This window comes from Rhinatrema bivittatum, chromosome 16, assembly GCF_901001135.1.
Source record: "Rhinatrema bivittatum chromosome 16, aRhiBiv1.1, whole genome shotgun sequence".
Taxonomy (NCBI): domain Eukaryota; kingdom Metazoa; phylum Chordata; class Amphibia; order Gymnophiona; family Rhinatrematidae; genus Rhinatrema; species Rhinatrema bivittatum.
The window spans coordinates 26,980,248-26,992,502 of record NC_042630.1 but is presented as its reverse complement, the minus strand read 5'-3'; the positions used below and the strand labels follow the sequence as shown (position 1 = coordinate 26,992,502).

Here is a 12,255-nt window from a genome sequence, read left to right as displayed (position 1 = left end):
CAGGCCAGTTTGTAGCCTCTGAGGACTGATGTTGGCCGCCAGTGTTTTGTCATCTGTCAGATATTATCAAGGCAGGCTCCAGTCCTGTGCATATTGATGAGAAAGTTGCTAAGCAATGTTTCGTTTTGTTTTTTTTAAATCTACATTTTTATAAATGAACCAACCCTTGTTTTGAGCCCTAGTATCTCTCATATCTTCCTGGTTCTCCTACGCTGATCTTTTCTTTCATTCCCATTAGAGGGGATGCAGATCCCGCCCAAGGCTGCATGTTGTAAAAATGCCCCGTGTGCCAGGCACCGCTGGCAGCTGTGTCCTATCTACATTGGCCTGAGGCTGGAGGGTGCAGCTCTTATCTTCCTGAAACGCGACCAGGCAGTCGACAGCACAGAACAGCACTAAAGCAGGGGCTCAAAGAGGACTGGTTTATTTTCATTTTAGCGCCAGTATAAACAATGTGATCATTACACATTAAACAAGATACAAATCCTTATTCAAAGCAATTGTGCAAGGAGCTGGGCCCTCCTCCGGGGCCAGGTCTGTCAGTTTTTAGCCCTGGCTTGGAGAGGTGAAGCAGGACTCGTGGGGGCGTCGAAGCCACTTGGGTCCTTGGCGAGTAAGGACTGCACCCAGCGCAGTAACACCTCTTCTTCTCCTCCCCAGTGCTGTACTGAGGCTGCCACAGGTTAAATCTTTTCCACATAGTTCCCGGGAAACAAACCGCTTCTCCCTCGGATGCGACCGTGCCACCAGCCACTGGGATCTGCAGCGGAGGAGGCGAGAAGCTTTTACAGGTCAAGCTGAGCCACCCTCCCAAACACACACAGTTTAAGGCTAAAACTGGTGCACACCCACTGCCTGGCGGCATCCCTTTCCATCCTGCCCTGCTGGGTCAGGCCACTGCTTATTGGCCGAAGGCAACAGGATGCAACCTTTTGTCAGTAATATCAGCACTGATGTATAGCACGGTGCAATGCAGGCCGCTTTCAGCTTCCATATAATGAAAGATCTTTGCAGTTTTCAGTTTATTTTGCCTGGGAAATTTCAGTGTTAGGAGAAAATGAATTTTCTCCTAACACAGGATGAATGAATTTTCTTGTGTGTGCCACTGACTTTTTTTTGTTTTAACATTGCTATTCCCACGTCAAATAAAAAAAAAGCAGAAAATGAAGATTCCCAAATAAATAATATAAATATAAAAAATAGGGCAACAGTCTGCTCTCTAGCTAAGTAGAATTTTTTTTGGTCTTCTAGGGCAGTGGTTTCTCAGAGCTGATTCCCTAATCAAGTGGACTGGGAGTGTGGCCTGGGTTCAGGGAACCTTGTGGGGCTGTGGCAAGATCCCCTCAGGAGTCCCTTCCCTGCTAGTTTCCCCTTGGATACAGATTCCCTCCTCCTGATACGTAGTGGATTGTAAATTGGAATTTCACTGTGAGATTTTCTGTATCATTATTACTTTTGAGTATTTTTTTGGAATTTCCATATTTCTGCTTAAAAAATATATTACAAGAAAACCTTTTTAAGTTCTATAAATGAAAAGAAACATTCTGCATGAGACTAAATGCACAATTGAATCTTTATGGGTAGAAATCCCTTGTGTGCCGGGGAAGAGTATAGTGATAGGAGTATACTACCGTCCACCTGGTCAAGATGGTGAGATGGACAGTGAAATGCTAAGAGAAATTAGGGAAGCTAACCAAATTGGTAGTGCAGTAATAATGGGAGAGACTTCGGTAAATGTATCATCGGGACATGCTAGAGAGATAAAGTTCCTAGATGGAATAAATGATAGCTTTATGGAGCAATTGGTTCAGGAACCGACGAGAGAGGGAACAATTTTAGATCTAATTCTCAGTGGAGCACAGGATTTGGTGAGAGAGGTAATGTGGTGGGGCCGCTTGACAATAGTGATCATAATATGATCAAATTTGAATTAATGACTGGAAGGGGGACAGTAAGCAAATTCACGGCTCTCGTGCTAAACTTTCAAAAGGGAAACTTTGATAAAATGAGAAAAACTGTTAGAAAAAAACTGAAAGGAGTAGCTACAAAAGTAAAAAGTGTGCAAGAGGCGTGGTCATTGTTAAAAAATACCATTCTAGAAGCACAATCCAGATGTATTCCACACATTAAGAAAGGTGGAAAGAAGGCAAAACGATTACCGGCATGGTTAAAAGGGGAGGTGAAAGAAGCTATTTTAGCCAAAAGATCTTCATTCAAAAATTGGAAGAAGGATCCAACAGAAGAAAATAGGATAATGCATAAACGTTGGCAAGTTAAATGTAAGACATTGATAAGACAGGCTAAGAGAGAATTTGAAAAGAAGTTGGCCATAGAGGCAAAAACTCACAGTAAAAACTTTTTAAAATATATCCGAAGCAGAAAGCCTGTGAGGGAGTCAGTTGGACCGTTAGATGATCGAAGAGTTAAAGGGGCACTTAGAGAAGATAAGGCCATCGCGGAAAGATTAAATGATTTCTTTGCTTTGGTGTTTACTGAAGAGGATGTTGGGGAGATACCCGTACCGGAGAAGGTCTTCATGGGTAATGATTCAGATGGACTGAATCAAATCACGGTGAACCTAGACGATGTGGTAGACCTGATTGACAAACTGAAGAGTAGTAAATCACCTGGACCGGATGGTATACACCCCAGAGTTCTGAAAGAACTAAAAAATGAAATTTCAGACCTACTAGTAAAAATTTGTAACTTATCATTAACATCATCCATTGCACCTGAAGACTGGAGGATAGCAAATGTAACCCCAATATTTAAAAAGGGCTCCAGGGGCGATCCGGGAAACTACAGACCGGTTAGGCTGACTTCAGTGCCAGGAAAAATAGTGGAAAGTGTTCCAAACATCAAAATCACAGAACATATAGAAAGGCATGGTTTAATGGAACAAAGTCAGCATGGCTTTACCCAGGGCAAGTCTTGCCTCACAAATCTGCTTCACTTTTTTGAAGGGGTTAATAAACATGTGGATAAAGGTGAACTGGTAGATGTAGTGTACTTGGATTTTCAGAAGGCGTTTGTCAAAGTTCCTCATGAGAGGCTTCTAGGAAAAGTAAAAAGTCATGGGATAGGAGGCGATGTCCTTTCGTGGATTACAAACTGGCTAAAAGACAGGAAACAGAGAGTAGGATTAAATGGTCAATTTTCTCAGTGGAAGGGAGTGGGCAGTGGAGTGCCTCAGGGATCTGTATTGGGACCCTTACTTTTCAATATATTTATAAATGATCTGGAAAGAAATATGAGTGAGATAATCAAATTTGCAGATGATACAAAATTGTTCAGAGTAGTTAAATCACAAGCAGATTGTGAAATTGCAGGAAGACCTTGTGAGACTGGAAAATTGGGCATCCAAATGGCAGATGAAATTTAATGTGGATAAGTGCAAGGTGATGCATATAGGGAAAAATAACCCATGCTATAATTACACAATGTTAGGTTCTATATTAGGTGCTACAACCCAAGAAAGAGATCGAGGCGTCATAGTGGATAACACATTGAAATCGTCGGTTCAGTGTGCTGCGGCAGTCAAAAAAGCAAACAGAATGTTGGGAATTATTAGAAAGGGAATGGTGAATAAAACGGAAAATGTCATAATGCCTCTGTATCGCTCCATGGTGAGACCGCACCTTGAATACTGTGTACAATTCTGGTCGCCGCATCTCAAAAAAGATATAATTGCGATGGAGAAGGTACAGAGAAGGGCGACCAAAATGATAAAGGGAATGGAACAGCTCCCCTTTGAGGAAAGACTAAAGAGTTTAGGACTTTTCAGCTTGGAGAAGAGACGGCTGAGGGGGGATATGATAGAGGTGTTTAAAATTATGAGAGGTCTAGAATGAGTAGATGTGAATCTGTTATTTACTCTTTCGGATAATAGAAAGACTAGGGGGCACTCCATGAAGTTAGCATGGGGCACATTTAAAACTAATCGGAGAAAGTTCTTTTTTACTCGATGCACAATTAAACTCTGGAATTTGTTGCCAGAGGAAGTGGTTAGTGTAGCTGTGTTTAAAAAAGGATTGGATAAGTTCTTGGAGGAGAAGTCCATTACCTGCTATTAATTGAGTTGACTTAGAAAATAGGCACTGCTATTACTAGCAACGGTAACATGGAATAGACTTAGTTTTTGGGTACTTGCCAGGTTCTTATGGCCTGGATTGGCCACTGTTAGAAACAGGATGCTGGGCTTGATGGACCCTTGGTCTGACCCAGAATGGCATGTTATGTTCTTAAAAAGTAAAAAAAATAAAAATTTCCTAGTGTGTACACAGATGGACTCAGGAGCAAGGGATTATGCTCCCCCTGCAGTGACCTCAGCCCTCCAGTATTCTCCCTCCCCAGCAGAAGGTGGAAGAGCCTCTCCCTATGGGGATTGCTGTACTTTTTGGAAGGAGAAATTCTACATTCTAAATTGAAGAAAATTGAGCCCTGCTCTCCTGCGGTGATACCTAATGGTCTCTCCCCCAGTTGAGAATTCCTGAGGTGATTTCCAAGATCCCTCAGAGGTAAGCCTCAGTCTAGTAGCCGGTTCCCGGCGTGGACTTTACAGCCGTGCTTGGCTTCTTGCATCCGCTGCCTTTCTGCTGTTTGAGCAGTGAAATCCATGCCGAGAACCAGCTACCAGACTAAGGCACATCTCTGAGGGTTCTCAGAAATCACCTCAGGAATTCTCAACTGGGGTAGGGACCTTTAGGTATCACTGCAGGAGAATGGGGCTTAAATTTTCTCCAATTTAAAATGGAGAATTTCTCCTTCTAAACAGTACAGGACTCCCCATAGAGAGAGGTATCTGCTGGAGCCAGAGAATACTGGCGGGCTGAGTTCACTGCAGGGGGTATATCTATGTTAGCTTTGAAATTTGACTCTGTCTCCATCTGCTGATGGGAGCATAACCCATTGGTCCTAAGTTCATCTGGCTACATGCTAAGAAAACACAAATAGGGCACACCACCACTCATGACAAACTAATACCCAGCCTGCACTGTCCAGATTTCAGCAGGCAGAGTTGAGCTGAGAATAAATGCTTGTTTAAATATAAAGGTTTTTAGTACTTTACATTGGACAAGGCAAGATTTAAAAATCTCTTCCCTCTTGGGAAGTCAGTGCCTACGCTGTTCTCCTTGGGTGAATGAAGGTCTTGGCTCATGCAGAAAGTTTCAATCACTCCCTATAGGAACAGCCCAAGTATGTATCTTTAATTCCTTCTTCTGTCTGTTGTTCCTTTCTCCTTTTATCTGTCATTAGGATTTGGAGAGGAGGATTTCTCATTTTATGAGGTTTTTAAAGCTCAAGTGTAGATGGTAGGGGAAGTTTTTACATCTATAACTTTGCCATAAAGATGCTGCACCATCCTGTATACAAGTGATGATGTCACTGAAAAAGGTGGGTAGATGGTATAAACCCACCTGTCTGGACCAGTATAGCAGGATTCAAGATAAGGAAATTAACAGGTAAGACTACATTTCTTATTTCATTTCTTTTCAATAGCAGGGGCCTGATGTATAAGGGAAATGCTAAATAGCCAGGGGGCCTATGTGTACTCAAATACAGCTGTGCCAAGCCACCAGGAATTAGAACTATTTCCTGACAGCAGACCCTGAAGGAGAAAATCCAACATGCTTTGCTGCTATTACTCCCCATAGCCAAGCGCAGTACCAGCTGTGAGCATCTGTACAGAGTGACAGGAAGATAAATGAAAATGTAGCAGCCTTCCTGAGGCCAGCCCGCTAGCTCAGAGTGCATTTCAGAATCACCCTCTGCGCCTCTATATAAGTGGAGATTCTCAGCAGGACTGCCTCCTTGAAAAGTGCATACAGACTGCTAGGGGGGAGGGAAGGTGGAGATACCAGGGGCAGGGTAGGCCGGGTATGTCCTGACATACTGGTGAAAAGTGGCAGGGGCCTATGACTAGTAGAAAGGACTTGCCACAAAAAAAAATGGGGGTGGGTGTGTCTGACAGATGTTGACAGCCCCAGCTGGGCCACATAACCCAGTCTCACCTTCGCGGAGAACTTCGAGAATGTCATTGGCATTGAAACTTAGCTCATCCGTGTCCTGTGCATCATATGCATATAGAGCCCGGCACTGAGGCGGTCGTGGTTGTGGTTTGGGTTTGGGGGCTGGCTTGGCCCTGCCCCCTCCAGGGACAGGCTTTGCTTCCTTGGAGAGACGTCTGTGCAACCTATTCAAAAAGCAGATGCTGAAGTCAGCCGGTGTCCCAAGCTCTGAACTAGAGCAGAGTTTTAAAAAAATAAATAAATAATAAGCCACTGCCCCCCCCCCCCCCCCCCCCCCCCCTTCAATACTATTGGATAATGCTGCCTTTGAAATCCACAATTACACTGCAACCCAGTCTCATCAGCAAGATAAAATCGACGCAGAATTCCCTCTCTAGGGCTCTATAGCAGGAAAGCTATAAATTCCCTAGGACAGTCCAGCATCTCCCCCCTATAAAGTGAAGTGGGTCCCGTCCCTGTGCATGTTAAAAAAGAGAGGAAGGTGCTTGGACTCACCCAGCGACCCCCTGGTCTGGCACATTCATGAAGTCCATGTTGATATGAGAAGGAGGGCCTTTGGCCCTGGGGCTGGCCCCCTGCCTGGGTAAGGTGGGCTGCTCCATGCTGCTCTGGCGTAGGGTGAGGGACAGCCTTTGTACAAAAGGAGGCCTGGAGGTGGCCTTTGCTGCCTTGGCATTTCTCTGTGCACCTAATCAGAAAACAAAAGTGAAAACCTTAGGCAGGATTGCACGGTAAAAGCGCCTGCGGTATAACCCAAGCTGCAGAGTGACAGCACCAGCCTGGGGTTAGCTCCCACAACCATCTAAGCTGCAAGAATTGCCATGAAGGCCTTTCAAATAAACCGAGCACCAGTTCAATGAGCACTGTAATGTAGGGACCTGGGGGTTTTTCCCAGCTAAAGAGAGGGCTTCCCAGAGACATTCAGCATGTGTTTGTTCTGAACAAAATCAAAGCAAAACATTATTCAGATGTGTCCAGAATAAAAAACAAAAACTCATTCCTGGTCCAGGAACGTTTTCACCCACCTGCCATGGGATGGTCCTTCTCCTGGGGCCTACTGTCCATACACCGGCTCTTCCTCAAATCCTTCCTTGTAGGCCCTGAAATGAATGTGGCTGTATTGAGTTTATTCTGATCACAAGAGGGGGAAACCTCTGTGGATCCATGTTACCAACATTGTAAAAACTGGAAATGCAAAAGGTATTTTATGTTCATAAACATCAAATGGCTGGGATAGACATTAAGTGGGAAACTGCTGAAAAAAAGGCCCAGCGGGGCATCAAGCCTTGGGAGATGCAGCAAATGAAGATAAATACTGATTTTCCTAGCATGTAGCCAGCTGGACTCAGGAGCAATGGGTTATGTGTTCCCCTGCCAGCAGATGGAAACGGAGTCAGATTTCAAAGCTGAGGTCACCCTGGATACTCCCCTGCAGTGACCTCAGCCCTTCAGTATTTCTCCGTCTCCAGCACATGTGGATGTGCTTTCCCTATGGGAACCGCTGTACTCTTTAGAAGAAGAAATTCTCCATTTTAAATTGGAGAAAGATTGAGCCCCCACTTTCCTGCGGTGATACCTAAAGGTCCCTCCCCCAGTTGAGAATTCCTGAGGTGATTTCCGAGATCTCTCAGAGGTGAGCCTTGGTCGGGAAGCCATTCCCCGGCATGGACTTTGCTGCTTGTGCAGTGGAAAGGCAGCGGGTGCAGGAAGCTGAGCGCGACAGTGACTGCCAAAGCCCTCTCCCCCCACAGCTGGAGACCATCTCTGTACTCAGCCGGTAAGGGCTGAGCCCTGGTAAGTATAAAAGAAAAAAAAAAAAAAAAGACTAGGATTTCCTCCCAATTCAGAGACACTGGAGAGGTTTTGGTCAGACTCCCTCTGGTCTCCTAGCTCGGCCTGCTGTGTGGACAGAACCTCAGCCGGTAAGGCCTTCCTCTCCCAGTCCTGTCGGCAGACCTCGAACCATGCCTCGCCTCACCCAGGGTATCCCTGGCTGGGACCCGGACAGCATGAATGAAGAGGATCCAGATTCCTTGAAAGATGGGAAAATCCCCCCCCCGTTTAGAACCGTATCGGACCATGTTACAGTTTTTTCTATAGAGACAAATTGCCAGCCCTGGTTTCCCAGACCCTGAAGATGCTGGGAGTTCCTGGGGCAGCCTCTGTGATGGAACCAAAGAAGAATCCCATTCTGATTTCCCTATGGAAAGCCTCTTGCTACTTTCCAGTACTGAAAGCCATCCAGGAGTTTGCTGACCTGGAATGGGACGCCCCAGAAGCAAGTTTTAAAGGTGGACGAGCGTTAGAAGCTCTGTACCCACTTGATCCGGCAGCGAGAGAACGTTTGCGTTTCCCTAAAGTGGATGCGCTGGTCTGTGCCGTCTCTAAGCGAACGACTATCCCAGAGGAGGGAGGCGCGGCCTCAAAGGATGCGCACGAAAGGTAGATGGAATCCATCCTTAAACAGGCCTTTGACACAATAGCATGGCCTTAGAGATTGCTTCTTGTTGTGCACTGGTAGCTCGTTCGTTCCTACTCCTCTCTTAGGAGTTGGATGACTCGAGAGAAAACTCCAGAGTGGTTATGGGAACCGCTGCCGCAGGCTCGGACCTACTCCGTACCTCGGCCAGAAGAATGGCCTCACCGGTGGCGGCCAGAAAACAACTATTGCTGCAGAACTGGTCAGCAGATGCAACCTCCAAGGCAAATCCATCAAAGAAGCGAATTGGAAAAGTTGGCCAGTAAATGGGGCGAATTTCCAGTACCCTGGCTACCAGAAGATGAGAGAGAGCAGTTACAGTGCCCCTCGCCCATGAGGGGGTTCCCAATACTTTCGCCCATACAGAAACTCGACATGTCAGAGGACTTGGTCCTGTGGGAAGCCTCAGCCCTTTCGGAGTTGGCAGCCCAAGAGAGGGTCAGGCTCGGGTTCAGGTTCATCCCGAAACCCCCCCCCCCCCCACCCACCCACTGAAGTTTTACTGACCCACCCTCGCAACAAGGAGATAGGGGTTAACTGTCCCTCTTCCACCAATGGTGGGTCGAGATCACTTTGGTCAAATGGGTACTGGAGGTCATACGAGAGGGATATGCGCTGGAAGTTCGCAGCACTCCTTGGGACATATTCATGATGTCTCCTTGCCACTCCCAGCACAAGAAGCAGGTAGTGGAGACTACCCTTTAAAGTTCCTCAGGATGAGGGCTATAATCCCAGTACCTGCGCCCCAGGAAAATACGGGGCGTTATTCCATCTATTTCAGTCTGACCCTTGAGAGGGCTCGCCTGATGAAGCGAGGATATTCTGAAGCAGTAACTGCCACCTTTCTCCGCACACGGAAGTTCTCTACGTCCCTAGCATATGTGCGGGTCTGGAGAGTATTTGAGGTCTGGTGCGAGGGACGCGGTGTTTCCCCTCGGACGGTCAAAATCCCACTAATTCTGGAATCTTTGCAGGGCGGTTTGAATAAAGGTTTGACCCTTAGCCCCTTGAAGGTCCAGGTAGTGGCTCTCTCCTGTTTCAGGGGCGAGGTGAACGGAATCCAAGTGTCGACTCATCCAGACATGGCCCGTTTTCTGAAAGGGGTGAACCACCTCTGGCCACCTCTACAGTGGCCTCTTCCCTTGTGGAATTTTAATCTAGTATTTGAGTTTTTGGCAGGGCCCTCCTTTCCACCACTGCGCAGTCTTTCCTTGCGTTTATTAACCCTGAAAATGATGTTCCTGGTGGCGATATGCTCGGCCTGTCGCATCTCTGAACTACAGGCTGTGTCATGTCGGGAACCGTTCCTCTGGATGATCCCAGAGCGTTGCAGTTTCATTCCATTCCATCCTTCTTGCCCAAGGTAGTCCCAGAATTTCATTTGAATTAGTCCATTTCGTTACCACCCCTAGATAAGCACAAGGACGCAGAAGAATACTGCCTCCTCAGTCATTTGAATGTCGGTAGACTTTTGGTGCAGTATCTGGAAGTTTCAGAACCAGCCTGAAAGACAAACCGCCTTTTTGTCATTCACGGTGGAAGGAACCAGCTTGGCGGGCTACCATAGCTCACTGGATTAAGGAGCTGGTCATAGGAGCCTACGTGGAGGCAGGAAAGCCATTACCCCCTTCAGGTCTATCACCTGAATGTTCAGGCCTGGGAGGATGCAGCCTTCGTAAGGGTGATGTTAACCGGACCACGGGCAGCCTCCTGCCCTGATCGGGAGTAGCTTTTGTAATCTCATTGGTCCTGAGTCCATCTGGCTACATGCTAGGAGATGGAGAAATTACTTACCTGATAATTTCATTTTCCTTAGTGTAGACAGATGGAGTCAGCATCCTGCCCACAGCTGCCCAAGAACGGTGCCAAGGATTCGCCCGTGGAGTGGATATTGATTCCAAAAGATTATGGGTAAGTAGTCATCCAGTCACGGCATCTATAATCTTAGTGGGGTTCAGTGTTTGGTTGAGTACAGTTACGGTTATCCGTTTTTAATCAAGTTTTTCGATAGTATGGCCACAGTGGCTTTTGAAGTGAATACTGGAGGGCTGAGGTCACAGCAGGGGTGCATTTAGGGTGATGTCAGCTTTGAAACCTGACTCTGTCTCCATCTGCTGGCAGGGGCGGATAAACCCATTGGTCCTGAGTCCATCTGTCTACACTAAGGAAAACAAAATTATCATTATCAAAATTATCCATTATGTAAGAAGTTCTTTTGGGACAGGAAGAGCTCTCGACAGGTGAAGCTGTCGGCTCACCTTCTGCCTTCCGGTCCCAACTAAGTCTCTGAACAGCAGCCCTGAAGCCAGAAAGTTTGATCTCATTGGAGCCTGTTGAGGACAGTGAGTGGCAGGGCCAGTACGTCCCACAGACAAGGATGAAAAGGACCTAAAGTAAATTCTTCATCCACCACTTGTTGTTAGCGCTTGGTTTCCATTTCAGAGAGGAAGAAGGCAAGCAGTAACGGGAGCAGGGTGCAGTGCAGCAAGGTATGAGCTGGACGGTGGGGCGAGCTACTTACTGGAGTTCTTGGGCAGTCCATGGCCAATGATGACGCTCAGAACTTTCCCATTGATATTCAGTACTGCCGTATCACCTTGCCCCATCTGAAAATGGATCTGTCTGGATCCTGCGGCCCCCCAAGGGCCCCAGCCATCCTTTTTAACCTTAAAGTCCAGCCTGAAAGGGAGAGAAGTTGGAGTGAGACCGTGTCACAGGGAAAAAGGCCGGGAAAATCCTCCTCCCTCTCCCCCTTGCACAAACCAATGCATAACAGATGGAAGGAAGGCGAAACGACCACTGGTGTGGTGAAAAGGTGAGGTGAGGTGAGAGTCTGTGCTGGCTGAAAGAGCATCTTTCAAGAAAAGGAAAAGGGGATCGGAATGAAGGAAACAGGAAACGGCACAAGCAAAGCGTCGAGAAGGAAGGCAAAGAGAGAATTTGGAAAGAAGCTTGCCGTGGAAGCAAAAACGCAGAATAAAAACTTTTTCAGGTACATTTGAGCTAAAAAGCATGCGAGGAGCAAGGGGTAAAAAGGGCACTTGGGGATGACAGAGCCATAGCAGAGAGACTACGTTAATTCTTTGCTTCAGGTAATAGAGATACCCGCGTCGATGGAGGAAACAAAAGGCAAAGCACACCAAACGGAATAGTGAGAGCACAATCAGACTTTGGGGGTCTGTAAGTTCATATGAAGGCTTAGAAAATGTAATATAATACTTGAGAAAACACCAGCCCAGATTAACAGATTCCAAACTGAGTAACAGAGTTTGTATACAGGGAAACAAAAAGCATTTCCTCTGACCCCCAACACGGACCGTGTTTCGCATCAAGCTGCAACGGGAGGAAATATTAAAAAGTTAACAGTGTGCCAAACAACAGACCATAATGTGGCTAATACAGCGGAGGGGATACATACCAGGTCAGTGGTGGATCAAACGCTGGCAGTAAACAAGGTCTGAAAGAAAGTAACACATTTAAAAGAGATCCAGCACCTCATCCTGAACCTAAACGCAGAAATCGAAACAGATAGCATAAGGCAAAGGCTAGAGAGCCCAATGATACAAACCTTATAAAAGAAGCATAAAGAGAAGCACATGTCAGGGAAAACAAAGGTGGAAGCGGCTTGAAAGCAAAGCTGACTGAGAATGGCTGACCAATGTAGCCACAGCGAGAATCCCATCTCCCCCCCCCCCCCCCCCCCCCCCGCGCAAAACACAGCATCAGGAAACTCCGGGGGTGGGACAA

General features: G+C 46.6%; 1 protein-coding gene across 3 annotated transcripts in view; it reads right to left on the bottom strand.

Moving 5' to 3' along the window:
* Window positions 1-407: 407 nt before the first annotated feature.
* LOC115078076 (unconventional myosin-Ie-like) overlaps window positions 408-12,255 on the bottom strand; it is a 58,849-nt gene continuing 47,001 nt past the window's right edge. For all 3 annotated transcript variants that reach the window (XM_029580702.1, XM_029580701.1, XM_029580703.1), the window contains 5 exons: window positions 11,030-11,187; window positions 7,055-7,129; window positions 6,525-6,717; window positions 6,012-6,193; window positions 408-760 (listed from right to left, as the gene is read on the bottom strand). In XM_029580702.1, coding sequence (XP_029436562.1) covers window positions 684-760; window positions 6,012-6,193; window positions 6,525-6,717; window positions 7,055-7,129; window positions 11,030-11,187 — 685 coding nt within the window. In that variant the 3' untranslated portion in view covers window positions 408-683. The remainder of the gene's footprint in view (window positions 761-6,011; window positions 6,194-6,524; window positions 6,718-7,054; window positions 7,130-11,029; window positions 11,188-12,255) is intronic.